Here is a 27,026-nt window from a genome sequence, read left to right on the forward strand (position 1 = left end):
GAGAAGACTAGAGATTTCAGAAACAGACCCACGTAGACACAAGCATCTGACTTACAACAATGTGCAACTGCAATAAATGAAGAAAGGATGATCTTCAATAAAGGATGCTAATTAACTTGGATATTCATATAGGGAAAAAAATATGAACCTTCATCCCTAGCTCTCACCATAAATAAAAATCAATTCCAAATAAATCTTAGATCCAAATGTGAAACAAACAGGAAAAGCGGACAGAGGATACAAACAAGCAACTGACAAAAACCACAGTATCAAATGGTTCCACACATAGGAAAAGATCTTCATTCTCATGCAAATAAAAAATGAAAAAATATATTGATACATTTTTTATATATCAGATTTACAAAGATCAAAGATAATTCCTTTCATTAGTTGGAATGTGAATCTGTAACCTCAGACGTTGCAGAATTTAAATGGATTCAGCACCTTCAGGCAGCAATTTGGCAAATAATTATCAAAAATACAAATATACATACTCCTTGACCCAGCAATGCTATTTCAAAGAATTCATCCTGCAGACAGACTCATACACATGCAAAAAACCAGAAGCAGTGTTAATGACCATCAACAAGGGACTGATTAATAAGCTATGGTTCATTCACCTATGAAATACAAGGTAGTTACAAAGAATAAGGAAGCTCATTTGAAATAACTGCTGATATATATTATGAAAAAATAATACAAGGTATAAAACAGTATGTATTGTATAGTATAGTATCACTGGGGAAAAAAGTGTGTAGGAGGGTGTGTTTGGCATATTTGAGGAACAGCAAGGAGTATGGTATGGATGGAGCAGGTTGGGAAGATTATGAAGGGCTGGATCATGCAAAGCAAGACAGGTCAAATCTGAAAGGATTTTGGACAGAGTGGATATTGAGGGTGAGGGAAAGAGAAGAGGCATCAGTGGATGTTTGTATATGATTATCCTGTCCAACTCTACCTTTATATGGTAGGTGTGGATGAGAGACATAACTTTGAACTTTTAGTTTAGATGTTCAAGGTCTTTGAAGAGCTACCAACAGGCTAAATGAAGAGGAAGGAGATTATATATTAAGTGTGATGTAAGTATGCTGTAAACATACTTACATAAATAAAACAAATATCTGAGTTGTGACTTTAAAACAATGAGATAGTTTACAGGAAAAAGTCTCATGACAATGTAAGCCAATTACTGTATTAAATATTCCTTTTTGGTAAGGAAACTTTTAAAAATACAGAAATATTTTGTTATTAATAGAATGAAAAATGGAATCAAATTAATCTGTGGATATTCATAAATATATAATCATTAGTTTGTATTTCATCTAAAGTTAAGAAAGTTTTCCTATCCAAAACCTATTGCTACCACCAATCTATACATATATTTATGGTAATCAATATTTACATATAAAACTACTTAGATAAGCTAAACCCAGACATCTATCAACTGATAAATGGATCAACAAATGTGGTATACCCATACAACGAAATATTATTCAGCAATAAAAAATGCAGAACTGGGCTTCCCTGGTGGCGCAGTGGTTGAGAGTCCGCCTGCCGATGTAGGGGACACGGGTTCATGCCCTGGTCTGGGAAGATCCCACATGCTGCGGAGCGGCTGGGCCCGTGAGCCATGGCCGCTGAGCCTGCGCGTCCGGAGCCTGTGCTCCGCAACGGGAGAGGCCACAACAGTGAGAGGCCCGTGTACCGGAAAAGAAAAAAAAAAAAAAAAAAGCAGAACCAATACATGTTAAAACATGGATGAACCTTGAAAACACAATGTTAAATGAAAGAGGCCAGTCACAAAGGACCACATACTGTATGATTCCATTTATATAAAATGTCCAGAATAGGCAAATCTATAGAGACAGAAAGTGAATCAGTGGTTGCCTAGGACTGGGGAGTAGAAGGGGATTAGGGGGTGATGACTAAGAGGTATAAATTTTCTTTTGGGGGCTAATGAAATGTTCCAAAATTGTGGTGATGAGTGCACAGCCCTGAATACACTAAAAGCCATTGAATTATACACCTTTAAGTGGGTGAATTGTATGGTATATGAATTATATCTCAATAAAGCTGTTAAAAAACTATTTAGAAAAACTTCAGTTTCTGTAAAAAACGTCAAAATTGAAAACACAGACTGAAAATATCTGGAGAGCAGAGATTGTCTTACTCACGTTTCCATTTCTTAAAAACTCGTAACAGAAGCTTACACAGTAGGCACTCAATAAATATTTATATGAATTTAATAGAAAATAACTGAAAAGTATTAGAATATACAGGATAATCAAGAACAAATATTTTGAGCTCGATTCATTATTCATAACTATATTTTATCTAAGCAAAAAATATTATTCTTGCTCTAAAAGAATCCAAAAGTCCATTGGAATGCATGCCAAATCTCTTTAGCACCAGATTTCTACCTTCTTAAATATATATTTGCTTAAACTAAACTTAGATTCAATTCCTGGAACACTATGTAAATGTTTAAAAAGCAGGAAACAGGTCAGAAGCAAATCAGATGGGAATTAGCATTTTACTATGGATAATACAAATGTATAGCTTACAAGGAGAGAACCAAAAATATATATATCGTTTTGCCTTTTTTTTTTTTTTTTTTTTTGGTGGGGGTAGGCAGGCCTCTCACTGCTGTGGCCTCTCCCGTTGCGGAGCACAGGCTCCGGATGCGCAGGCTCAGCGGCCATGGCTCACGGGCCCAGCCGCTCCGCGGCACGTGGGATCCTCCCAGACCGAGGCACGAACCCGTGTCCCCTGCATCGGCAGGCGGACTCTCAACCACTGCGCCACCAGGGAAGCCCTCGTTTTGCCTTTTTAAATACTAAATCTTATATTCAGTAAAGAGATTTTAGGGACTTTTCCATTCTATGTGGTGTTTTAAGTCACTGGAAGCTGGCCACTCAGCTACCGAATTAAGATATGTTGAAAGGGAATCTTCAAAAACTTATAGATGGAGAATAATCATTTTTATATACTGGAAATGCTGTGGGTGTGTATTTCTAATTTTAATTGTAAACTCTGTAAAAATAAAATCTATACTTCATGTCTCCAGCAAAAATTAAACCTCACAAGATGACTAACTCTGAGTATGTTGAAGCCTTTATAGAGAAAAAGACATAGCACCTAGGAAACCGTCTCTTGGTAACTGAAATTAAAAGGAAATATTATTTCTTCTTAAACTATTATGTCTCTTTCTAACAGCAGAATTTGAAGAATGACAGAGAAAACATTTGAATGAGCACCTGAGAATGACTTCCAAAAACACAGCAAAAGGGAGTGTATACAGGAAGGGACAAATAGAGTTGAGGAAACAAAAACAAAAGATTAACTCATAAAACGAATTTTAAGAATGTTTCAGCAAGAGTAGAGATAGAAGTTACAATGAGATGATTACACATCACAGACCACAAAACACTACCATGCAGACTCTCAGATTGTTCTGCTGTTAACACCCTTGAGGAAGAGGGTTAAAAGGAATAATGCAGGTCCTGCAACTTCAGAACCTTGGAAGAAACAAGTAAATCATTTGGCAGGCTGTTTATTTATACTGAATCCAAAAGCATTCCATAAATGGTTAAATGATGCCTTTAGAAGAACAATGTCATCATGATTAGGGCACTGTGTGTATATATATATAAAATATACATACACATATATTTCATATGTTCAAGTATATACATGAAAAGACTTCAATAGAAAGATAAGTAATTGATAAAAAGAAGAAATACTAATGGTTAATAGACACGGGGAAAAGTTAGGTCTTCTCAGTAATTAAAGAAATAATGCTAATTAAAAGGAGATAAAAGTTTTAGTTTTATAACTTGCAAAGGTTAAAAAATATATACACGCAGAGTTGGAAACATTAAAAAACACTAAAAAAATATACATACCCTTTAATGAAACAATTCAAGTTCTAGGAATTTATCCTAAGGAAACTATCAGGATTGTGCATATGTATTTATCTACATAAAGGTTCATTACAGCATTATTTATATAACAAAAAATTGGAAACAATCTAAATCCCTAACTCTAGGGTACTGTAAATAAATTATGTCACAGCTATACTATGCAAAATATGGAGCCATTTGAAAGCATGTTATAGAAAAATACCTAATCATGAGAAAATATGTTCACATATTTTAAGAAAAAAAAGCAGATGGGAAGTGTAATCCCCATTAAGGAAAACAAATCCTCATGCAGTTATACTATTTGTTTTCTAAGGAACTGTCTCATCCTTTAATCATCTCTGAGTCAGCTGTTTTGAAAATGGGTGGCTACCCTTTCTGCTGAATATTGTCTGTGTCATGCTCAGGTCTATCTTCACTATTCTCAGCTCTTCCGTTTTTTTAATTATTATTTTATCTTTATTTATTTATTTTGGCTGCATTGGGTCTTTGTTGCTGTGTGCGGGCTTTCTCTGGTTGTGGTGGAGAGGGGCTACTCTTCGTTTTGGTGTGCAGGCTTCTCATTTCAGTGGTTTCTCCTGTTGCGGAGCACAGGCCCTAGAGCGCGCAGGCTTCAGTAGTTGCTGCGCATGGGCTCAGTAGTTGTGGCTTGTGGGCTCTAGAGTGCAGGCTCAGTAGCTATGGTACATGGGCTTAGTTGCTCCGTGGCATGTGGCATCTTCCTGGACCAGGGGTCAAATCTGTGTCCCCTGCATTGGCAGGCGGATTCGTAACCACTGTGCCACCAGGGAAGTCTCTCTAAGCTCTTCTTTACATTGCAGAGACTGGAAGTGTGGAAACTACAGTACTACAATTCTTACAATCCCTTCTTAGCAGGGTTCTGGTTTAGATTTTGCCCATGAAAGGCACTCATGACATTTGGAGGCAAGAGTGAAGATGAAACCTTTACTTCCTTCTAACAGAGTGGACAGATATGTGAGCAGATATGTGAGCACCTATGAGGCTTGCAGCACATGCCAAAAGGAACAGAACTGCAACAATTCAGAGACAGTAGCCAACATTTTGAAGGTACTTTCAAGAAGTATGTGCCTAGACCTTTGGAGTGGGAAGAGAGTGTAAGAATATGTGGTCCCATGTGAATGCTTACCAAGGGGCATTTACTGTAGAGGAAGCTCTCAAAAATCAGATGGACAAGGTGACTGACTCATTTTGTGAACATCAGTCAGTCTCCTACTCCAGCCACTCCTGCTCAGTAGGCCCACAGACTAAAACAGCAAATGACATATGAAGCATCTATATTAGTATCAGACAAAATAGACTTTGGGGCAAAAAGCAATACTCAGGAGAAAGAGGTTCACTACATAAAAATAAAAGGCTCAGTTCATCAGGAAGATGTAACAAGTCCACATTTGTGTGCACCTAACAACTTAGCTCAATGTCCATAAACAAAGCTTAAGGGAATATTAAGGGGAAATTGGCAAACCCACTGTCATGTTTTAAAACATCTCGCAGAATTTTAAAGTATCTATCAGATATCAGTATCTGGTAGATCAAGCAGTCCAGAAATCAGTTAGAGTTTGAAAGATATGAACAATACATTTAATAAGCTTGAGCTAATGAACATATATAGCACACTGCATCAAAAATTAGTAAACAAGGGCCTCCCTGGTGGCGCAGTGGTTGAGAGTCTGCCTGCCGATGCAGGGGACGCGGGTTCGTGCCCCGGTCAGGGAGGATCTCATATGCCGCAGAGCGGCTGGGCCCGTGAGCCATGGCCACTGAGCCTGTGCGTCCGGAGCCTGTGCTCCACAACGGGAGAAGCCACGGCAGTGAGAGGCCCGCGTACCGGGAAAAAAAAAAAAAAAAAATTAGTAAACAAAAAGTGCTTTTCAAACCTACATGGAATATGTATAAAAATTAAACACGTAGTAGGACATAAAACAAGTTTCAACAAAGTTCACACCAGGTATTCTATGAACCTGAACTGCCCAATATTGCAGCCACTAGCCACATGTGGCTGTTCAAATTAATTAAAATTAAATAAAATTAAGTGTTTGGTCCTCATTCTCACTGGCCATACTTCAAATGCCCAAAAGACACATAGCTAGAGGTTAACATATTGGACAGTATAGATACAGAACATGTCTATCAGCATAGAAAATGGTGCTACTGTACAACATATTCTCTGACTAGAATAAAATTAAGTATGAAATCAATATCAACAAAAATATAATTTAGAAATCCATACTTTCTGTATATTCACAGGTAAAGAAAGAAATCATTGTGGACATTTAAAATACTTCAAACTGATTGAGACTGAATCTACTGCATATCAACACATATAGGATACAGCAAAACTGATATTTAGAGAAAACCTATAGCCTTAAATGCATATATTAGAAAAGGAAGGCAAGCTCGAAATAAATGAGCTCAGTATCCAACTTTTTTTTAAGTTAAAAAGAGAATATAGAATGAAACCAACGAAAGTACAAGAAGGAAATGATAGAGATGCACAGAAATTAGGTAATATAAAAGAGAAAAAGGAGAGATTAACAATAAAAGATATAATAAGGAAGATACAGATAAAATTCAGCAGAGAAAATAATAGAAAATTAAGAACAATCTCATGCCAAGTTGACAAAATGGACCAATTCCAAGAAAAATATAAATTACTAAATCTGACTCAAGAAGAATAGAAAGCTTTAATTGTTCTATAACCAATACAGAAGTTGAGTCAATAGTTCAAAATCTTACTAAAAGAAGACAGGAGGTCCAGATGGTTTAATAGACTAGTTTTCCCACACTGAATCATTCTAATCTCATATAAACACTTATAGAGAATCAAAAAGAAAAGAAAAAAAATTTCCCCCCACTCATTTTATAAAGTTAATATAACCTTGATACCAAAGTCAGAAAAAGAAAGTATAAAAAAAGAAAATTAGTTGTAAACATGCTTGGAAATATCTTTAAAAGATTAGCAAATCCAGCAATGTATGTAAAAAGGTAATACAGTATGTCTAACCTGGGTTTATTCCAGGAATGCAAGATCACTTCAACAAAGAAGATCTTTTAATATAATTACACACATTAAAAAATTAAAGAATAAAAGCCATATGATTATTTCAATAATTACAGAAAAAGCAGTCATTATAATTCAGTATGCTATGATGATTTTAAAAAATATATTACTTAGGAATAAAGGAGAACATTCTTAATCTGATTAAGACAGGAAAAAGACATAAAAGACAAAGATTAAAAGGAATGAACAAAGCAATAACTACTGCAGATGATAGGTTTCTTTATGTAGAAAACCCTAAAAAATCAAAAGGCAATTTAGCTGAATTAATAAGACAGTTTAATAAGGTTCCTAGATATAAATATGTAAAAGCTGATTGCATTTTATATACTATTAATAGCCAAATATATATATATATATATATATATATATATATATATATATATACACACACACACAGTTGATACTTGAACAACACAGGTTTGAATTGCACAGGTCCACTTACACGTGAATTTTTTTCAATAAATACACAGTTGGCCCTCCATACTGGCAGGTTCTGCATCAGTAGATTCAACCAACTGTGAATCATACACTATGTTTACAATTCGTGGTTGGCTGACTCTGCCTAAGCAGAACCCACAAATACGAAGGGCAGACTATAGGACTTGAGCATCTGTGGGTTCTGGCATCTGCAGAAGGTCCTGGAACGAATCTCCCACAGATACTGAGGGATGATTGTAATAGGGGAAAAAATCATAACAACAAAAAGTGTAAGGAACATAAGAGCAAAACTAACAAATGATAAGTAGGCCATTCAAGGAGAGTTTTTAAACTACTGCAAGACATCAAGAAACAAAAGCTAAATAAATGAAGGAATATGCCATGTACATGGATAGGAATATTTAATATAGTAAAAATCTTGATTCTATCAAACTAATCTACAAATTGGATGCAATTTTAATTTAAAAAACCCCAACTGGGCTTGCCAAAGAACTTGAAAGCCAAAAGCCAAGAATAAAGAACAAAAAAAGCTATAAGGCATATAGAAAATAAATAGCAAAATGACAGAAGTAAATCCCTCCTTATCAGTAAGTTACATTAATGTAAATGGATTAAGCTCTCCAATCAAAAGACAGAGACTGGTATAATGAATAAAAAAAAATATGATCCAGCTACATGTTGTCTACAAGAGATTCACTTTGGATCCAAAGACACAAATAGGTTGAAAGTGAAAGCATGGTAAAAGATATTCCAGGGCTTCCCTGGTGGTGCAGTGGTTGAGAGTCCGCCTGCCGATGCAGGGGACACAGGTTCGTGCCCCGGTCTGGGAAGATCCCACATGCCGCGGAACAGCTGGGCCCGTGAGCCATGGCCGTTGAGCCTGCGCGTCCGGAGCCTGCGCTCTGCAACGGGAGAGGCCACAACAGTGAGAGGCCCACATACCGCAAAAAAAAAAAAAAAAAAGATATTCCAATTCTAATGGTAAGCAAAGGAGAACAGGAGTGGTTATATTAATATGCGGACAAAATAGACTTTAACTCAAAAAGTTGAAACAAAAAGGGGCATTATATATTAATAAAGGTTCAATGCATCAAGAAGATATAACAATTATAAACATTTATACATTTAATAACAGGCCATCAAAATATGTGAAGTGTTAAGTTGGAGACTTCAATACCCCACAGTCATAATGGATAGAACAATCAAACAGAAGATAGGCAAGGAAATAGAGAATCTGAACAACACGGTAAATCAACTAGGTCTAACAGACTTATATAGAACATTCTACCCAACAACAGAATACTCATCCTTCTCAAGTATATATAGGACATTCTCTAGGATAGATCATATGCTAGACCACAAGATCATAGGCTAGACCAAAAATTAAGTCTCAGTGGATTTTTAAAAGATAGATATCAATAAAAAATATCTTCTCTAACCCACAGTGGAATGAAGTTAGAGATGAGTAACAGAAGTAAAACTGGAAAATTCACAAATCTGTGGAAATTAAACAGCACACTCATAACCATCCAATGAATCAAAGAAGAAATAAACAAGAGAAATTAGGAAATGAAATGCAAATAAAAACTACAATGAGATACCACCTCACACCCAGCAGGATGACTACTATTCAAAAAAACAGAAAAGAACAAGTGCTGGTGAGGATGTAGAGGAATTACAACCCTTGTGCACTATTAATGGGAAAGTAAAATGGTACAGCCACTGTGGAATACAGTATGACAGTTCCTCAAAAAATTAAAACTATAACTACTATATGATTCAGCAGTTCTACTTCTAGGTATATACCCAAAGAATTGAAAGCAGGTCTCAAAGAGATGTATTTGAACAGCCATGTTCATAATAGCATTATTTACAGATGCCAAAATGTGGAAGCAACATAAGTGTTTATTGATGGATGGATAAGCAAAATGTGGTATATACAGTCAATGAAATGTTACTCAGTTTTAAAAAGGAAGAAAATTCTGACATATGCTACAACATGGATGAAACTTAAGGATGCTATGCTAAGTGAAATAAGCCAGTCATAAAGACAAATACTTGATTCCACTTATATGAGATACTTAGAGTAGTCAATATCACAGAGGCAGAAAGCAGAAGGATGGCTGCCAGGGGCTGGGGGAGGAGGGAATGGGGAGTTAGTGTTTAGTGGGTACAGATGCTTTGCAAGATGAAAAGAATTCTGGAGATGGATGGCAGTGGTGGTTGTACAACAGCATGATGTACTTAGCACTACTGAGCTGCACACTTAAAAATGGTTAAGATGGTAAATTTTATGTTATGTGTATTTTACCGCAATTTTAAAAAAATGAAAAAAAAGAGACATGCAAAATTTGAAAACCAAATATTATAGGAGAAAATTTTATAACTTTGAGGTAGAGGAAAATTTCTTAAAATACAAAGAGCACAAACCATAAAGAAAAATATTAAATTAACTATTTTTAAATATAAAATTTCTGCTTACTAAAATATACCATCAAGAGAGCAAAGTCACATCACAAAGTAGCAAAGGACAAATAACCTGACAAAAGATCAGCAAAGGGCAAATAGGCGGAGTAGGAAATAGTAATGGTTAATAAATGTATGAAAATATACTCACACCTCATTGGTAATCAGTAAAACACAGATTTAAACCATAGTGAGATATGATTTCACATCTATTATAATACCAAGTGTGGGTATTATAAGTAAACAAAATACTTTGTGGAAAAATGTATACGCTAGATTTCATTTATTTTAGGTTCTTAAAAATGTAAAACTAAATAATATATAATTTAGTGATATATGTTACATATATACACACATACATATATATATATAATATATATATATAAAATGATCAGGAAATAAGAAACACCAAATTTATGAAAGTATTTATAACGAGATGTTGCCATAAAGGAGGGGCACACAAGCAGTGTCAAAATATTGATAAAGTTCTATTTTTTCAGCTGGGGAGCGGGGATACAGGTGCTCATTATTATACTTTTTAAAATTGAACATCTGTATTTTATTTTTTTGTATATATAGACATTTTTATAGAATAAATTTTATGTAATAGAGCCTCCAAATTTAAAAATATGCAACTATTTTTTATGACTAAAGTTTCTCACAGTAAATCATTTCCCTGATGATCACAGGTTACACTTACAGTCTAGTCACTGGTTTCTAAAGATAATAAGGGCTACAAAGTTTGAAATGGAGGAAAGATATAACCCAAGAGCCATCAAGACAAGGTAAACAGATATAAAGTATAAAATATATATATATGAAAAATATATATGAAAAAATATGTAGGGAAGGCAAATTAAATTAGAATAATGTGGAGGGAAGAGTCTATAGGGGAAGTACATGTATGACCCAATAAAAATTTTATTTTGTTTCAGGAAGAACAGATATATAGAAAATGAGGCAAGTGCAAAGGGACAAAGGGTCTCATTCCAAGGAAAACAGAATACAGTCAATTGGAAAAGAAAGATCAGGAGATTACTCTAATCAAGGTTGTTTTTTTTTTTTTTTTTTTTTTTTTTTGCGGTATGCGGGCCTCTCACTGTTGTGGCCTCCCCCGTTGCGGAGCACAGGCTCCGGACGCGCAGGCTCCGGACGCGCAGGCTCAGCGGCCATGGCTCACGGGCCCAGCCGCTCCGCGGCATATGAGATCCTCCCAGACCGGGGCACGAACCCGTATCCCCTGCATCGGCAGGCGGACTCTCAACCACTTGCGCCACCAGGGAGGCCCATCAAGGTTGTTTTTAACCTTTCCTCAAAAAACAAAAACAGAAACCTAAAAATTAATTTTCAACAAATGCCTTTTCAACAAATAGACATTTCCTACACTTACTGTGAAGCTAAGAGTTTTTTTTAAAGGGGCAGGAAAAGCTGACACTTTAGTGCAAATATTCTTCTTCTAAAGCAATATTGCCCCGACAGTTTCTGTTACATTGCAGAAAACTCAAATTTCCAGGTGGCATCCCAAGTTTTTAAGCAACTGTTATTAACAAAAACAAATAAATAAAAACAGGTACACTTCTGTTTTGTTTCTGGGAGTACTTAAACTCCAAGCCTAACATTGAAAGACTGCTTTCTGGGCTACTGTTTCTGATATTCATCTGTCTCCTTTGTCTTCCCTACTAGCATATTCTTTGCCTTCTTTTCTAGTCCAAAGCGATCAAGTTTATAGAGCATTGATTTCTCATACCAGCTTAAGCCTAGACAGGCTTGTTGTGGCACCTATCGGATTCTATTTTAATTCCTTGTCCTCATCACATGGACCAGGTAAACAAACAACCCTAAATTTAAATCCTAGGTCTATAACATAAATTATCAAACCTCTGGGAAGTTATACTCTCTGAGTGTCAGATTCCTTATATATTAAAATAAGGATAATAATGTCTACCTTTTAAGAATTGACTTTTAAATTCTTAAATTTATTCAAACTTCTAGTTCAGTGTAGATTCAGGTACAGGTGGTGGGATTCTCAGTTTTGGAAGCACAGATTTGCTTCCCAGTTGTATGTATGGGTATGATCCTCAAACACCACCCAATTCTGGGTGTCAGCAGAGATGCTTTTCTGTTTTCTAGCTTCCATGGCCCCTGTAGGACCTAACAGCTCTCTGACCACTCAGATAAAAATAATACCTGTTATTGGTCCTATAGGGCCCTTATCTGAACTTTAGGCCCCCCTTACAAATTTTGCAAGTATCTCTCTTGCACTTTTCTTGGAAATCCTATATTTTCCAATTCTGGATAGTTGGCTTTCCCCTCTGCCCTTTGATTTCTAACTCGTCTGAAAAATATGTATTTAGCTAGATGATAAGGTCAGTTTACTGTCTTCCTTTCTAAGTTATCACCTGAGTTTTTTTCTTATCAAAGACCTCTGCCTTCTATGAGGGCCTGTTTTCTCTATTAACCTCACACCATGCCCCATTAAAAATAAAAACATTCCATAGCATTATGTTATAGAAAATAAATTAGAAGACACCTCTAGGTTCTAATCTCAGTCCTTTAACTTACTAAATACTATGTGACTTTCACCAAGTTATTTAACCTACCTGAGGCTCAGTTTTTTCATCTGCAAACAGGGAATATGTCTTAACAACTTAGGAGGCTAAAGATCAAATGCAATAATGCAGATGAATGTGTCTTGAAAACTATAGTTCTAAACAATGTGGAAAGTATTATCCATTCAACAAAATACTGGTGATGGCAAAAGAATCAAGTCAAACTGCCAGAGTTGGAGTCCTAGCTCTATTATTTACCTTTTAATATGTAAAATGAGGATTATAATACCTACTTCATATGATATTAGCTCAGTGATGTTAGTTATTATTGTTATTATTAAATTCCTATTACATGTTAGGCATTGTACTAGATGCTGGTAATAAAATGGAATCAAGACAGACATGGCTAACATCTTTGCCAAAAAGTTCTACTATGTCCCACTCCATATGCTACATTTTCTAAGTCATTTATGTCATATACACTTACAGCAATGAAAAATCTGAGTAGTAAAGCATTTCCATAGAGCATCAAGATAAGACCCCACAATTCCACTATTTCTTTTCTGTGAAATTTCCAGTGAACACAAAGTAACTGTGGTATTTCTTTTCTTAATTCATCACTTGACTCAAAACTCTTTTCATGACTTCTGGGTAAACTGCCTAGAATACGTTTCTATCAAATGTAAATAAGACAGCGTTTCTGAAGGTAACATCCAAAGATGATCTGCTTCCAATCACCTAAAATGCTAATAAAAGGCAGATTCCTAGACCTTATTTCAGATGTATTGATGCAAAAGCTCTGGCTGGAAGATGTGGGAATCTGCATTTCTAATAAGTTCCCAGTGTGATTTTTATGCAAATCTCATTTGAGAACCACATTCTCAAGAAAGAAAAAACCTCCACTACATAAGAAATTTGTAACCAAAGGCAATACTGAAAAATAATGATCCAAAGCTTTGTGAAGGAGAAAAATTTTAATCATCAGAATAAATTTTCACATGCCTGTCTCTTAACAGGGTTGAGTCAATAGCGCACAGAGATTAAGACCAAAATTGACTTGAACATACACACCTTAACTGTGACTGTTCAAGAAACTCCTATTCTGGAGGCCAAGGGAAAGGATGGAAAGGGGACACTCTGAAAAAGTTTACCCATATTCCAGAAGAAGCAAGCAAACAAAACGGTGTTATTGCAGTAGTCACGCCTACTAAAATTGGGATTTGGTGATATCAGAAAATGGAACCGATTTCTCTTGAACTCAGACAGCTAAAGACAGACCTCCCTGCTCCAACTCCCCACATCTACTGTAAACCTTGGATAATCTCTCAAATGTAGACTTTGCCTACTTGGGAGTTAAGCTGGTCCTGTGACCAATCAGAGGCAAGGAAAAATATGATCTTTTGATAAAAGATAATCAATTTTCATAAAAGATGACCAAAACAACTAATTAAAATTTATACCTCTCAATCTGATGGACAGTTATAGAAGAGATCTCACTGAGACACGGAAGAGAGTCAATCAAGGAGCCCTGAACTCCTAGTGCCTGTAAACTTTCCAAATAACAATTCAAAGCTAATGAACAAACTACTTCTCTGCCCACTAAGCCACACTGGTCTGAGATCTGCTCTGGTGCAGATAATAAAATGCCCTAAGATGGCAGTGGGTTCACTGTGGCTGCAAGAAATCGGGAGCCCAAAGAGGAAAAAGACGCCCAAGCTGCCCACACTAACCGTCCGTCCGCACCCAGTCTGGAGCAGCAGAGCGGGCGGGGCTGCGATTTCTCCTGCATCACTGCGCCCTCTCTTCTCCGCCTGCGTGAGCACCGCCCTCCCACTCGCGGCGTGAACCCACTGGGCCTAGCCTCTCCTTCCCCCTCCCCTCGGCCTGATGCTGAATCATGAGCCCTGCATCTCCAAAAGGTAAAATCTGAGAACAATGCCACCCTTAGGGCTGGCCTGAATGGGGTACCAGGTCGGGGTGGGGCGGAAGGCTGGAAACCACAGCTTTGCTCCCCTTCTTCCCAAATTCCCCACCCAACCCCCAGATGAAAATGAGTACCGCAGCCTTAGGGGATTCCCAAGCGGCACCCCTTCTCAGGCGTCGCTCGGGTTGGCAAAGGTCAGACCTGGGCCCGGCGCGCTCCGCCTCATTGTTCCAACGCTGCCTACCAGCCTGCCCGCCAGCCAGGAGTCCGAGCCCTGCAAGGCCGGGGAGCTCGCAGCTCGTGGGGAAGGGGTGGGCGATCTCCGCCCCTCTCCTGTAACCACCGCCCCCTGCCCACCACCCTCGCCCTTCCTGCCCACCTCCTTTCGCTAAAGCGGAACCAGCGAGTCCCCCAGAGGCGACCGGGTGGGTGCTGTCCAAATGCTGGGAGGAGGAGGACTGGGGTGGGGTGGGGAGGGTGGGGAGAAGCGGGAGTCTCCGGCCTGCGCTTGGCTGCAGCCTTCGCCCCTTCGCCCCACAGCCAGATGCCGGTTCCACGGGTCCCGCTCGGCCACCGTTCCTCCCGCCCGACAGGGAGCCGCTCGGCGGTGGCCATCTCCCAACCCTGGATGCTGGCGCCGAGCAGCCCTTGGCCCTCCTCGTCTCCAGAAGCAGAAGGCGGAGGGCCCGTCCCCGTGCGGGCTGCAGAAGTCACCATAGGCTACTCACCCCAACTGTTTCTGTCCTTGCGGTTCTTGGCCATGGTGGTCCGGGAACTGGTGGCGGTGGGGCGCTGTCACGGCGCTCGCTCTTCTCCCGGCCGCAGGTTGCTGGCGGTGGGAGGCTCTGTGCCCGCGCTGGGCGCAGTTCACTCAGACTCTGAGGATGTTGCTGTGGCGCTGGTGGGAAGGAGTGGGGAGGAGAAGGGAGGAGAGAGGGATGAACCAAGCTCAGCATCACAAGCCCAAGTTCACACAAATACCAGCGTCACACCCTCCCTACCTCAGCCCACCCCCAGAGCCTGAAGACAGTGACAGACAATGTACTGCAACATTTTCGATGGAAAAAACATACAAATAAATAGCACCCCCTTACACACTCTCAAAGAATTTAACAGCATTATACAGTCAGAAATAACACAAACCAATATACTGCACGATTCTGTATGTTCAAATACCTGTTTCCTAGACCAGTTACATATTAGTAGAAACATGCTGGCAACATTTATATAGCCAAAGAAATTTTTAAAATCTGCGTTTATCTACCAGGTACCATTTCCCCCTAACTTAAAAGCAAGGTCACATTAATAAAGAGGGTATCATGCATTTTTGTACCTGTATACTGAACAGGCCTGTCTTTTAAAATTAGGATAGCAAATTTAGATTAAGATCAAGATAAATGAAAGCTGGAGATTCACCATAATCTGTAACTAACTCCATTCTAGTGGGCAAAATTTCCCACTAGATTCGCAGAGATATCATCTGGCGTTATACTGACAAATATTCTAAGTAAAGTCATATTACATAGACTGGAAGAGCCTTGGCAGTAACAAAGGTTGCAGATAATTTTGAAAGCAAAAGGCAGTAAATATTAAAAAAAAATATTCTCAATCTCTCCCTTTTCACTGGTTTCTTCCTCTTCCCCTATAAACTTAATTTTCAGTGTCCTAGAAACACTGTCCCTTCATGCCACCTAACCCTCAAGATACCATCATCCCATTCCTCACCTCCTCACACAGTTTTCACCTGCATGTGGTTGTTGCCCATACTCTACACAGATCAGTTCTGCCTAGGAGATTACTGCTAGCTTCTTAATTACCAGATCCTTGGTCTCTGTTTACTCCTCATCATAAGCAACTCTTCACTCTGTGTCCCCTCACTGTAGTTTACTATGATGGCTTCAGACAGGACCTCCATCCATGCTGTTGATTCCCAAATCTACTCTTCTAGTCTTAAGCTCCCTTGAGGAGAGATAATCGTCATTCCAGAGCTGAATTTATAACTGCCTGAGGTCATCTTCAGTTTGTTTTCCTACTGACACTTCAAAATCAATATGTCAAAAACCAAACTCTCTCACTCACCACTGCCAAATCTTATGCATTTCATATTTCAGTTAATGGTTCTATGACCTCAGAACACTGTAAACAAAGTTTACATTATGGTTTTAAAGGGGACTGTGTTCAACAGAGTTGCATTCCCTAAACACTAATGAGACAACATAGGAAGATAGAAATTATCTCACCCCATACCTACAAAACAAATTCATTGAATAAAAAGAAGCGTGTTCTGCTTTTCTTGTATTTCTTTACTATAATTCTCAGCTCACATTCTAGCCTGATAATCTCTTTCAGGTGAATCCCATTAAAAAAGAGTACAGTAGATTCCACCCCCAAAATGTTATATATGTAATTCAGTATCTATTCCTAAATGAAAAAGAAACTTATTTTTAAAAAACCCTTTTTCTGTTGTAATTAATAAGTAATCTGTGAGATAATACTTGAGACTGTGTGAATGTCTTGGCCAAGAACTTTTCATCCAATGGTTTTTAGCATCCATTGACATCCTTGCCTGAAGTGACTTTATATTAGTGATTTTAAAATAATTATATCATTTCGTTTACATTCTACATTTAGTAGTTGGCATTTCCTCTGCCACCTTTGTTGAGTACCACTATCCACTTCATGGATTCATAAAATCTAAAAAAACTTCACTGTATCATTTACCATCATTATTCTTTCTAATGCTCAAATTGCCCTAAACTTGACCAATGGTAGCCCCTTCAAGTTAACACCTGTGTCCTTTTAACATGTCCTATTTGTCTTTGATCATTTTCCTTGTTTTCTGGCACAAGAAAATGTTTCAAGTTTCCCTTGTATTTTCCCTGCCTCAGAACTAGGATTAACTGTTCCTCCAAGAAACTCTGGCTCCTTTTAATGAGAAAAGGAATTTAGAAACCAAGATCTGAGTGCTAGTTGTGCTCACTGCTAGCTGGAATTTCACTGTTTCAAGACTCTTTCAGTGGACATTGTTAGAACACATTTATTTTTTAAAATCATAAGTTTAATCTACTCTAAAGAAATACCTCCAACAGTATGAAAATACATACATAGAGTAATTTATTGCAGCATTTTTGTTATTGCAATATATTGGAAATAACCTAAATGCCCATATATAGGAGAGTGGTTAAATACACTGTAATACCCGTGCACAATGGAATACTACGTAGCTATAAAAAAGAATACAGAAGATCTTTATGAACTGATACATACTGATTTCCAGAATACACTGTTAAATGGAAAAAAAAAAAACCCAAAGCACAAATACTTAACCCATCCTGTAAGAAAGAAAAGCATATAAAAACTGTATGTGCTCATCTGTGCAAAAGAAATACAGGATAAACCAGAAACCAATGAGATAAGTTATCTACAGGAGATGAGTGGGAATAGGATGGTAGCAATGGAAGAATGGGAATAGGGTAGTAAGGATTAGGAGGACTGATGCTTCTCTAAGCATAACCTTTTCATAAAGCCCTGACTGTTAGAACCATGGCAATGTTTCACATTCTCCAAAATAAATAACTAAGATCAATCATGGTGGGATGAATTGGGAGATTGGGATTGACATATATACATTAATATGTATAAAATAGATAACTAATAAGAACCTGCTGTATAAAAAATAAATTAATTAAATTAAAAAATAAATAAAATCAATCAGGATATGGGGCTAGGGGTGGAAGGAACTCAAAATGGAATTACAAACAGTAAAAAAAAAAAAAGTGAACCTAACTATATTACAGGGGAATAACATAACTACATGAAGTGTTTTCTAAACCTGAGGAGCTTTAAAAAATAGTATTTTGATTGTATGCTGTAAGACTAAAGACAAAAACTGTATACAAGTATTGCTCTTTAGTTCATAATTTTTTTCTCCCAGGACATATGTGGGTTAGCAATTCTGAAATTATTTATGTTTGCACTAGAATTGAACAAATATATCGTGTGTAATCAGAGTCATATTTCTTGCTTTTGGAGATGAAGTTATAATAAGGAGAAGGGAAGGACAGAATGAACCCTGTGGTGTTGAACTGGAATCTGAGGTATCAGTATGATACAGTAAAAACACAAATAGCTGAATTTAAAAAAAAATGGGCAGAGGCTCTAAATAGACATTTCTCCAAAGAAGATATACAAATGGCCAAGAAGCACATGAAAAGATGATTTAGTGTTTTTAGTCACTAGGGAAATGCAAATCATAATTTGAAAAACTACAATGAGACATCACCTCAGACTGTAACCAAAAAGAAAGACAATAAAAACTGTTGGTGAGGATGTGGAGAAACTGGCACTGCTGGTGGGAATACAGCTACTTTGGAAAACAGTCTGGCTGCTTCTCAAAAAGTTAGATATAGAGTTACCAATTGGCCCGGCAATTCCGTTCATAGATATATACCCCAAAGAAATGAAAAACACATGTTCATGCAAAAACTTGTACAGGAATGTTCATAACAGCATTGTTTGTAGTAGCCAAAAGGTGGAAACAACCTAAATACCAGTAACTATCAATGGATAAACAAAATGTGGTATATCCATACAATGGAATATTATTTAGCCATAAAAAGGAATGAAGTACTGATAAATGCTACACCATGGATGAACCTTGAAAACATTATGCTAACTGAATGAAGCCAATCACAAAGACCATGTATTGTATGATTCCGTTCATATAAAGTGCCCCAAATTAACAAATCTATAGAGACAGATAGTAGATTAAAGGTTGCCTAAGGCTAGAGAGGGTGGGTGGGAGGTTGGGGAGAAATTGGGGAGCAATTGCTATTGAAAATGAAGCATCTTTTGGGGGTAATAAAAATGTTTTAAAATTTTTATTGAAATCAATTCTGTTCAACTCTGTGTATATACCAAAAATCACTTAGTTATATAAATTGGTGAATTATATGGTATGTGAGTTATATCTCAATAAGGCTGTGTTTTAAAAGTCAAAGTCAAGTTTATTTTAAATCAGAAAAAAAGAAGAAAAGGTATTTGTACTTTAGTACTCTAGATCCTCTCTCCTCCTGACTCCTCTGGGATATTACTCCAAAAATTATTCCCTCCCTCCTATATTCTCAATTACTTTTTCTTCTATTGGTTCCATCACCATGCTCATTTTCCCTGAAAAAACTCTCAATCAGGAGTTTTTCAGTAATCGATGATCCAACTTGCTCCTTCCCTCTATAACTAGCAATCTTGTTAAAGTATATCAGTTAGAATGCTTTTGGCTGTAACTCAAAATGGCTTAAATAAAAGGACATTTACTGTCACATAATTTTTTTGAAGACAGGTTGGTTCTATGGTGGTTCATTCATCAGTGCAACATCATCATGGATTAGTTAGGATAAAGAATTGGCTGCTGTAAACAAAAAAACTACAGTGGCTTAAGACACTTATTTCTCTCTCATGAAATAATCTGAGTGTAAGCCACCCAGGACTAATATGGTGGCCTCTTTATACTTTCTTCCACCCTTAACTTGGGACTTGCATCATGTAATCCAAGATGGCTGCTTGGACATTCACATCCTCATTCCAGCCACATAGAAGGGAAGAAAAGGAGGAAGTGGATATATCCAATCTGAGGGTACAACTCAGAAGTTGCACACATCACCTCAACTCAAATACCATTGACCATACATGTCCCACACAGTTGATAAATATACCATGTATTTAACTAAAATTTTGGGAATCTAATACCACAGAAAGAAGAGAAATGGATATTGGAGAATACAAGCAGACTTTTTCACTAGGACCAAGATTGCATTCTACCATACTGTGTGTGGGCTTATTTTCTAATGGAGGCTCCTGCCATAGTTCCAAAACGGCATCTGCCATTCCAGTCATCAGAGGCAGACAGCCATGCCTAGAGACAGAAAAAGGCATGTCTATGTCTTGTGTACCTTGTTAAAAAGCAGTCCAGCAGACTTTTCCTCATGTGTCATTGTCCACAACGGTCTAAGCCTAAACCATCCCCTTAACAAGAGGAATGAGGCTAGGCCAATCGACATTTACCCCTAAGATTGGGGAAGGTCTCAGTGTCCTTTAATGGACATAGCCACTCAGAAAAGGTCCACAAAATTGTGGTTCTGATAATACAGAAAGAGGATAGTTTCTGAGCAGAATGCCCAAGGTCATAATCATAGCTTCCATCTCCCCCTCACCCTCCATTAGTATCTCAGCTGGTAGGGTGATCCAAACTTTACTCCCATAGGATCCAAGTCCTTAGTGGTCTTATATTTACTGGATTGCTGCAGTTTCCCATTGTTCAGTAATTGTGGACATATGAAAACCAAGAGGTACCCTAGTGCATACCTGGGGTTCCAGATATAGTCCTTATTCTCTTTGTCGAGCAACAACCAATTTCCCCTTGGTAATTAAGACCAATCACCCCAACCAGTACAATGACCCCCTCTCTAACTGTTGGCTCAGTGGTCTGAACACCTCATATAGCCCAGGTGGCAGTGTCAGCTTCCTATTTAATGGAACTGTGACTGGGTTATCTGGGGAAAGTATCTGTCCCTTGCGCACTAGGACCTTCAGATCCACCAAGCCCAATGTTTTAGAGTCAAAGTTGTACAGACAAAAATTCTTCAAGTGAATTATTAGGAATAATAAAAGGGTCACTCTTACCTCCATCCCCTGGTTCCTCGGCCTATGCCGAGGGTATATATATGGGATAGATGGCAATATATATTGGCTACTGAGTTAAATCCTATATCATATCCTCACAGGGGTTATCTCTCAGCCAATTGATCCTTCAGCAGGACTTTCCTCCATTGTATCATACTAGATGCTTCTAAGTGATGGGTTTGAGGTAAGATCAGTTAATTTCATGGGCATGACTCCATTGCCACACTTCCTCATAGTAAAATTAGTTTCTGGCTCAAATTTAATGTTGTTTGTGATACATAGTGATGAAATAAGGCATTCTGTAAGTCCATAATTGTGGTACTAGTAGAAGCTTTCCAAACAGGGATGGTAAACCTGTATCTGGACTATGTATCTATTCCCATGAGGACAAATTGCTCTTCCCTCCATAATCAAAGGGACCTGGTTTAATTAAACTGCCACCAGGTAACTGACTGGTCTAAGGAACAAGTACCTTACTAGGGTCACTGCAATGGCCTCTGCTATAAGGAAGCTAAATACACCGTAGAGGCAGTAACCGTATTACCCTTGGCAAGTGGAAGCCCATGCCACCGAATCTGTGTTTAGCCTCCATTCCTATTGCCACATGGCCCCACTGAACTAGTACTAAGGTGACTAGGTAGAGGCTGACTGACATCCATAGGACAGATCATCTTGTATACCTGATTACTGGGACGGATGCCCTCTTGTGGGCAGTCAAATGGTTCACAGACATTTTTACATTCCGGGTCAATTTTGAGACTCCATCCATAATACATCTCCCACGGACTTCCTTATTTCTGATCTTCTTTCCAAGTTATTGCCAGCCTATTAATTACTGTGCATAAATCAGTATAGATCCATACCTCAGGCTATCTTTCATTCCTAACACAGAGGACAACCAGATGTTTTATTCAAAATTATGCCCTCTGGGAAAATTTCTCTTCATCTCTATTTTTCAGGACCACTTTACTATGAAGTAGGGCCATAATTCAGTGGCTCTGTGCTTCTAGTTGGTGCTAGTATATCATCCAGACCATTAATAAACCAGGCCCAAGCTTTTCCTTCCTCTGCTAAATGACCATGAGCCCAAAGACAGGGTTCAAAAAAAGGTGGCAAAGAAGTAGGGGCAGGTACAATGAAAGTTAGTCCACGTACCTTACTTGTGCCTTCCAGATCAGCTCAGGTCACCCCAGTATATACCTTTCCATTTGACAATGGAATTCTGCTGCCCATGTTCAATTTATGAGTCATCAGATAAAATCCAGTTCCTAAAGAGCAGTTCACAGCACAAAATCACTTAGAATCCTGTGGTCAGGTGTTTAGTATCTGCCGAGCCCTGGTAGCAAGCCAAGAGTTGCTTTTCAACTGAGCTGAATAGAGGAACCCTGATATCAATTCTCATATAAACTTTAAAACCACCCTGGGGATCAAAGTTACATATCAGATGATCAGTTCAAGCTGGATAAAAAAAGGATGTGCACTGCCTTCCTCAACTCTTCTTTTTAAAACTCCCATTATAATGACCTGATACTGATTCTGAATGAGACACATGTTCTACTGCTCTCCAGAACAAAACAGAATTCTCCTATACTTTGAAAACACAGTTTTGGCCTCAACAGACAACTGATCCGCATTAGTAACAGAAAGAATAGTTTAACTATTTCAAAATCCAAATGATAATTATGGCAAATGTCTTCCAATATTTAATTGATTTATATTTAACAAACCTATAAAGCTCAATCACATAAAATTACATTTTGCAACGAGCTTATGTTGGAAGATTCATCAGGAAATTATATTGTTTAAGCCTATATGTTCCACACTAAAATTATTGTCCTCATGCTCTGTTTTACACACTTGAGGGTTTAATTAGCCATTCTGTCTTGGTTACTAAATTGTGAAACTTACCTAGGTAGAAGTTAAAAAAATTTTATGTCCTTCATTTTGTTTTCTGTTTTTGTGGCTGCACTGTGCTGTATGCGGGAACTTAGTTCCCTGAGCAGGGATCTAACCCATGCCCCCTGCAGTGGAAGCGCAGTGTCTTAACTACTGGACTGCCAGGGAAGTCCCCGTGTCCCCCAATTTAAAAAAATTAAGCCTCGGCTAAAACTGAAACAAGAGGTCACAGATTATAATTAGCATTTTACTAAAGAACTTTGAAAGAAGGGAAAAACACTATAAAGCATAGAGCAAACCATAAAAGGTTGTTAGGTAGATAACAGGAAAACATGGAATATATTTACATGTCAGATATTATAAAGACACAAAGAATATATGACAGTTATATCAAGCCATACTTATTCTTATTCAATACCTTGGCATTATGAAATTTGGTAGTTTGTAAGAAACTCTTCTGTGCTCAGTTGAAAACTCTTTATTGTTATGTTACCTTCAACCTTGAAACCATGTGCTTAATTGTTTAGGACGTAAAATTAAATTTATGCACTGTATGTTTACTTTATGGAAATTGAATGTGAATTTCTTTACTAACCATGAAATATTTAACAGACAAGCTATGACTTCACTGATCTTGATAAAATGAACTCAACCAGTATTTAAAAATTCTAAAGATTCTCTTGGAGTTAGTATAAAGCAGATGTTTTTTGCTTGCAACAACTGTGGTACAAGTAAAAGAACGATTATGGCAGACACTTCTTAACCACCACATAAAATCTTGACTTTTTCCATGCTAGCCACCTCTGGGTTGATGATCAAAGCATGTGGATCTACCATTACTGGCAGCATAAAGCAACAAGACCAGGGTCTTGTTGAAGCCTATGACCTCAAACTTTTTATTGCCTAATTCAAATCAAACATTGTGTTTCAAGAATAACATGCTTAAAGGAGTGTCAGAAAGACATTTATCCTTGTTTCAAACTGGGAATTCAGAGTTTTCATTTTAGGAAGGCCCATGAGGTAAGTTTTCCTGAACTCTTAATATCAGGAAAAGATGTAACTCTCTCTCAATTAATTGGTCTACTGTGATCTCAAAAACACTATAAAACCCTCTGCTTTGGCCAATTTGCTGTATTGTTCTGTGATCTTATTTTCCTTTCTTTAACATCATACCTATTTCCTCATTTTTATCTTACGTTGTAGTATGCATTGTCTGTATGCTGCCTCAAATTCTCTGAGGAATAATGTAGGTATAAATAAGTAAGGATAAATAAATTTCAGACTAGAAAAAGGATCAATGCTTATAGGGTCAAAGGGGGAAAAAAAGAAATCTATGACAGTAAATAAGTACTAGGATACCAATAGAACATTTGAAAAGATTTTGAGTCATTGAAGCCAAAAGTATTTGCCCACCAAAACAAGTGCCAAGAAGCTCTGAAAGAAGGAACTGTTCTTCAACAATTTTTTCAATGCAGCAAACACATAGGCTTTGTCCATAGAGCATGTTAAGTCTGAGCTTACTTATGTTCCCTAAATAAGTGCCCTTTGTGCAAGGAGCACAAGAAAATACATATATTCCCTGTCCTGTTAAGGTGTGAATTTAATTTCTACATTATGCAATAGATTACAATGATCAACAACAAGGAGTACGTTGCCCAAGAATGGAATTGAATTGGATGTTCAAAGCCACTAGCCAACATCTGCAACTTGCTCTTCTGTGATTTTTTTCAGTCACTAAATGCAATGGCCAAGTGTTAGCTGGCTTTTTTGTTCAAACCTTCACTGGGCTCTAGAAATAACTTTGCCAGTATACAAACTGGCAACTTTATTTCTACCTTCAGAACAAGACTGCAACTGAAAGACTGCAAAACAGCTTGTTAATATCAGTCAAATTACTTCCCTAAACTCCTGTTCCATATTCGGTGCATTGTGAAGTATTTTAAAACCTTTTATATTTTGAGAACCCTCTTTATAATCCTGTAAAAATGCTTTATAAACACTTCCTTGGGTGTCAGATGCAAAACCTTATCCTCTTCAAGCTGCAGGTAAGGACACGGAGACATTGCCAAATACGATGTCTTTCTTGTCCCACATCACATACTGAGGAAGTGGTAGAGCCAGAACCAGGTTGTGGTCCCTGACTTTGTTTCAGATTCTGCCGAACTCGTGACCCAAGGAGCGATACCCGCGTTCAGACACCGCGTGTGCCCAACAGGGATAAAGGCCATCGAGACTTCCTAGGAATTCAGACTTTCGGGAATGTCTTGAGAAAACTCAGCAGAAGACAGGTTGCGCAGGTGTGCAGTGAAGCCTCAAGCTCGTATCACTGAGAATGATTTGCAAAACAGGACGGTGCAGTAGGGTGTGCCGCGCCTTAGTTAATCTGGCACTCCACTCCCCCACCTCCTTCCCTGGTGCCCCACTGACAGGTGACTTCTCACCTGGCCCAGTGCCCTCAACGCACCTTTTCTGAACTGGGAGGGCTGCGTTCCCTTCGCCCTCGTGCTCACCCTTCTCCCTCTAGCCATCACCTTATAAGATTACCTGACAAAGCGGGGGGCGGTTTAGTGGAGGCGCTTCGGCCCACGAATGCCCAGGGGCGTCCCTAAGCCCCGACGGTGGGAAGCAGAGCCTGGGCCCGGAAAGGACGCTCCGGCCCGGGGGGCGCGGCGGCCCGGCCGGGAGAGTGTCGTGTCCCGAGCAGGCCTCAGGGCGGCACTCTGGCCCTGCGGCCGGCGTGCTCGGGCGGGCAGCTGGGCGCCGACCCACGCTGGCCGGGAACGTGTCTCCCGGTGACGCAGCCCCGGGTGGAGAACGTGGTGCGGCGGCGGCGACGGTACGCCCCTCCGCCGCCCGCGAGAGAACGTGCGGTGCAGCGGGAGGCGGCGACGACGCCGGACCTGGAGCGGCTGGCGGGCGCCTAGAAGCAGGACGCTGGCGCCGGCGAGGAAGTAGGTTCCGGGCGCGGCGCTCAACAAAGAGTGGGGCCGCCCCCCTCAGGTACCCAGCCGGCCCCGGGCCGCGGCGGGCGCGTAGACCCGGCTCGGCAGTTCGCGGGCGGCCGGGGAGGGGGGAAGGGCCGAGGCCGGAACGCGGCGGCTAGGCGCCGGGGACCCTTTCAGGCCCGCTGGTTCGCTGGCCCCGGCCGGGCGGAAGGGACGGGGCTGGGCCGCTCGGGGTTGTAGCCTCTGCTTGTTCCTCGTGCAGGCGGAGCTGCGGGCAGAGGCTCCATGTTGGGAAGCGGCGCCGCTCGTCCTTGTTAGCGGGAATCGGGGCGCCGCGGGCAGAGCCGGCGGGAGCCGGGCCCTGAGCGAAGATGGAGGCCCCTCTGCGGCCTGGCGCGGACATCCTGAGGCGGAACCCGCAGCAGGACTACGAGCTCGTTCAGAGGGTCGGCAGCGGCACCTACGGGGACGTCTATAAGGTGAGGCAGGCCGGGCTCTCTGCGGCCCGCTGGCTCCCGGGTATAGGGCCACTTTCTGGGGAAGTATGAGGAGGGGGGAGGATGCTTTTATTGTTGCATCTTGGAGATGCCACGGCCGGGTTCCGTGTACTCGATTCAGGGCACCTTCTATTCACTGCTTGCTCTAATCGATACAACAAGCAGAACTAAACACACCTTTGCAAACTACCGTAGTACTTTTTTGTGGTATACAGGGTTTTTAACGCTTATTTATGGTATCAAAGTGAGTTCAAATCCGCTTATGGAGTTGCACTTGAGGATGTTCTTGTCTTAGCATAGAAAAATGCTTCCTGGAAGACAGTAGACAAGAAAGTATGTTGACATTCCGACATTTGCATAAAAAACTTTTTAATGGATAATCTTGGTTTAAAAAGCCCTATGAAACCCTGTCTCTCAATTTTATCTGTAAGCAGTCTAATACTGGGTCAGAGTGACTTGTGCACAAACATTACCCTATGAAGAACGATGCTTTTCCCGGCAGAAGTTTCATTATTTGTATCTGGTTGATGATTCTTTTTCTACTTTAGCAGTTCCTCTCTTTGGGATTTATAACATACCATGACCAAGAGTGGTTAAGAGCCGCTGTATTTTTATTATACTCGTTTGCTTTATT

At 39.3% G+C, this 27,026-nt stretch overlaps 2 protein-coding genes across 4 annotated transcripts in view; one reads left to right on the plus strand and one right to left on the minus strand.

Moving 5' to 3' along the window:
• ATL1 (atlastin GTPase 1) overlaps window positions 1-14,991 on the minus strand; it is a 62,162-nt gene extending 47,171 nt beyond the window's left edge. Inside the window, 2 exon segments of the mRNA XM_060096240.1 lie at window positions 14,756-14,844; window positions 14,846-14,991. Coding sequence (XP_059952223.1) covers window positions 14,756-14,844; window positions 14,846-14,991 — 235 coding nt within the window.
• Window positions 14,992-25,731: 10,740 nt separating this feature from the next.
• The window catches only part of MAP4K5 (mitogen-activated protein kinase kinase kinase kinase 5), a 160,149-nt gene continuing 158,854 nt past the window's right edge, over window positions 25,732-27,026 (plus strand). Inside the window, exons 1-2 of one of the 3 annotated variants that reach the window (XM_060096244.1) lie at window positions 25,732-25,950; window positions 26,158-26,374. In XM_060096244.1, the coding sequence (XP_059952227.1) occupies window positions 26,267-26,374 (108 nt within the window). In that variant the 5' untranslated portion in view covers window positions 25,732-25,950; window positions 26,158-26,266. The remainder of the gene's footprint in view (window positions 25,951-26,157; window positions 26,375-27,026) is intronic. The other 2 variants (XM_060096242.1, XM_060096243.1) reach the window with 2 other exon arrangements.

The sequence above is a fragment of the Mesoplodon densirostris genome, chromosome 4 (genome assembly GCF_025265405.1).
Source record: "Mesoplodon densirostris isolate mMesDen1 chromosome 4, mMesDen1 primary haplotype, whole genome shotgun sequence".
Lineage (NCBI taxonomy): Eukaryota > Metazoa > Chordata > Mammalia > Artiodactyla > Ziphiidae > Mesoplodon > Mesoplodon densirostris.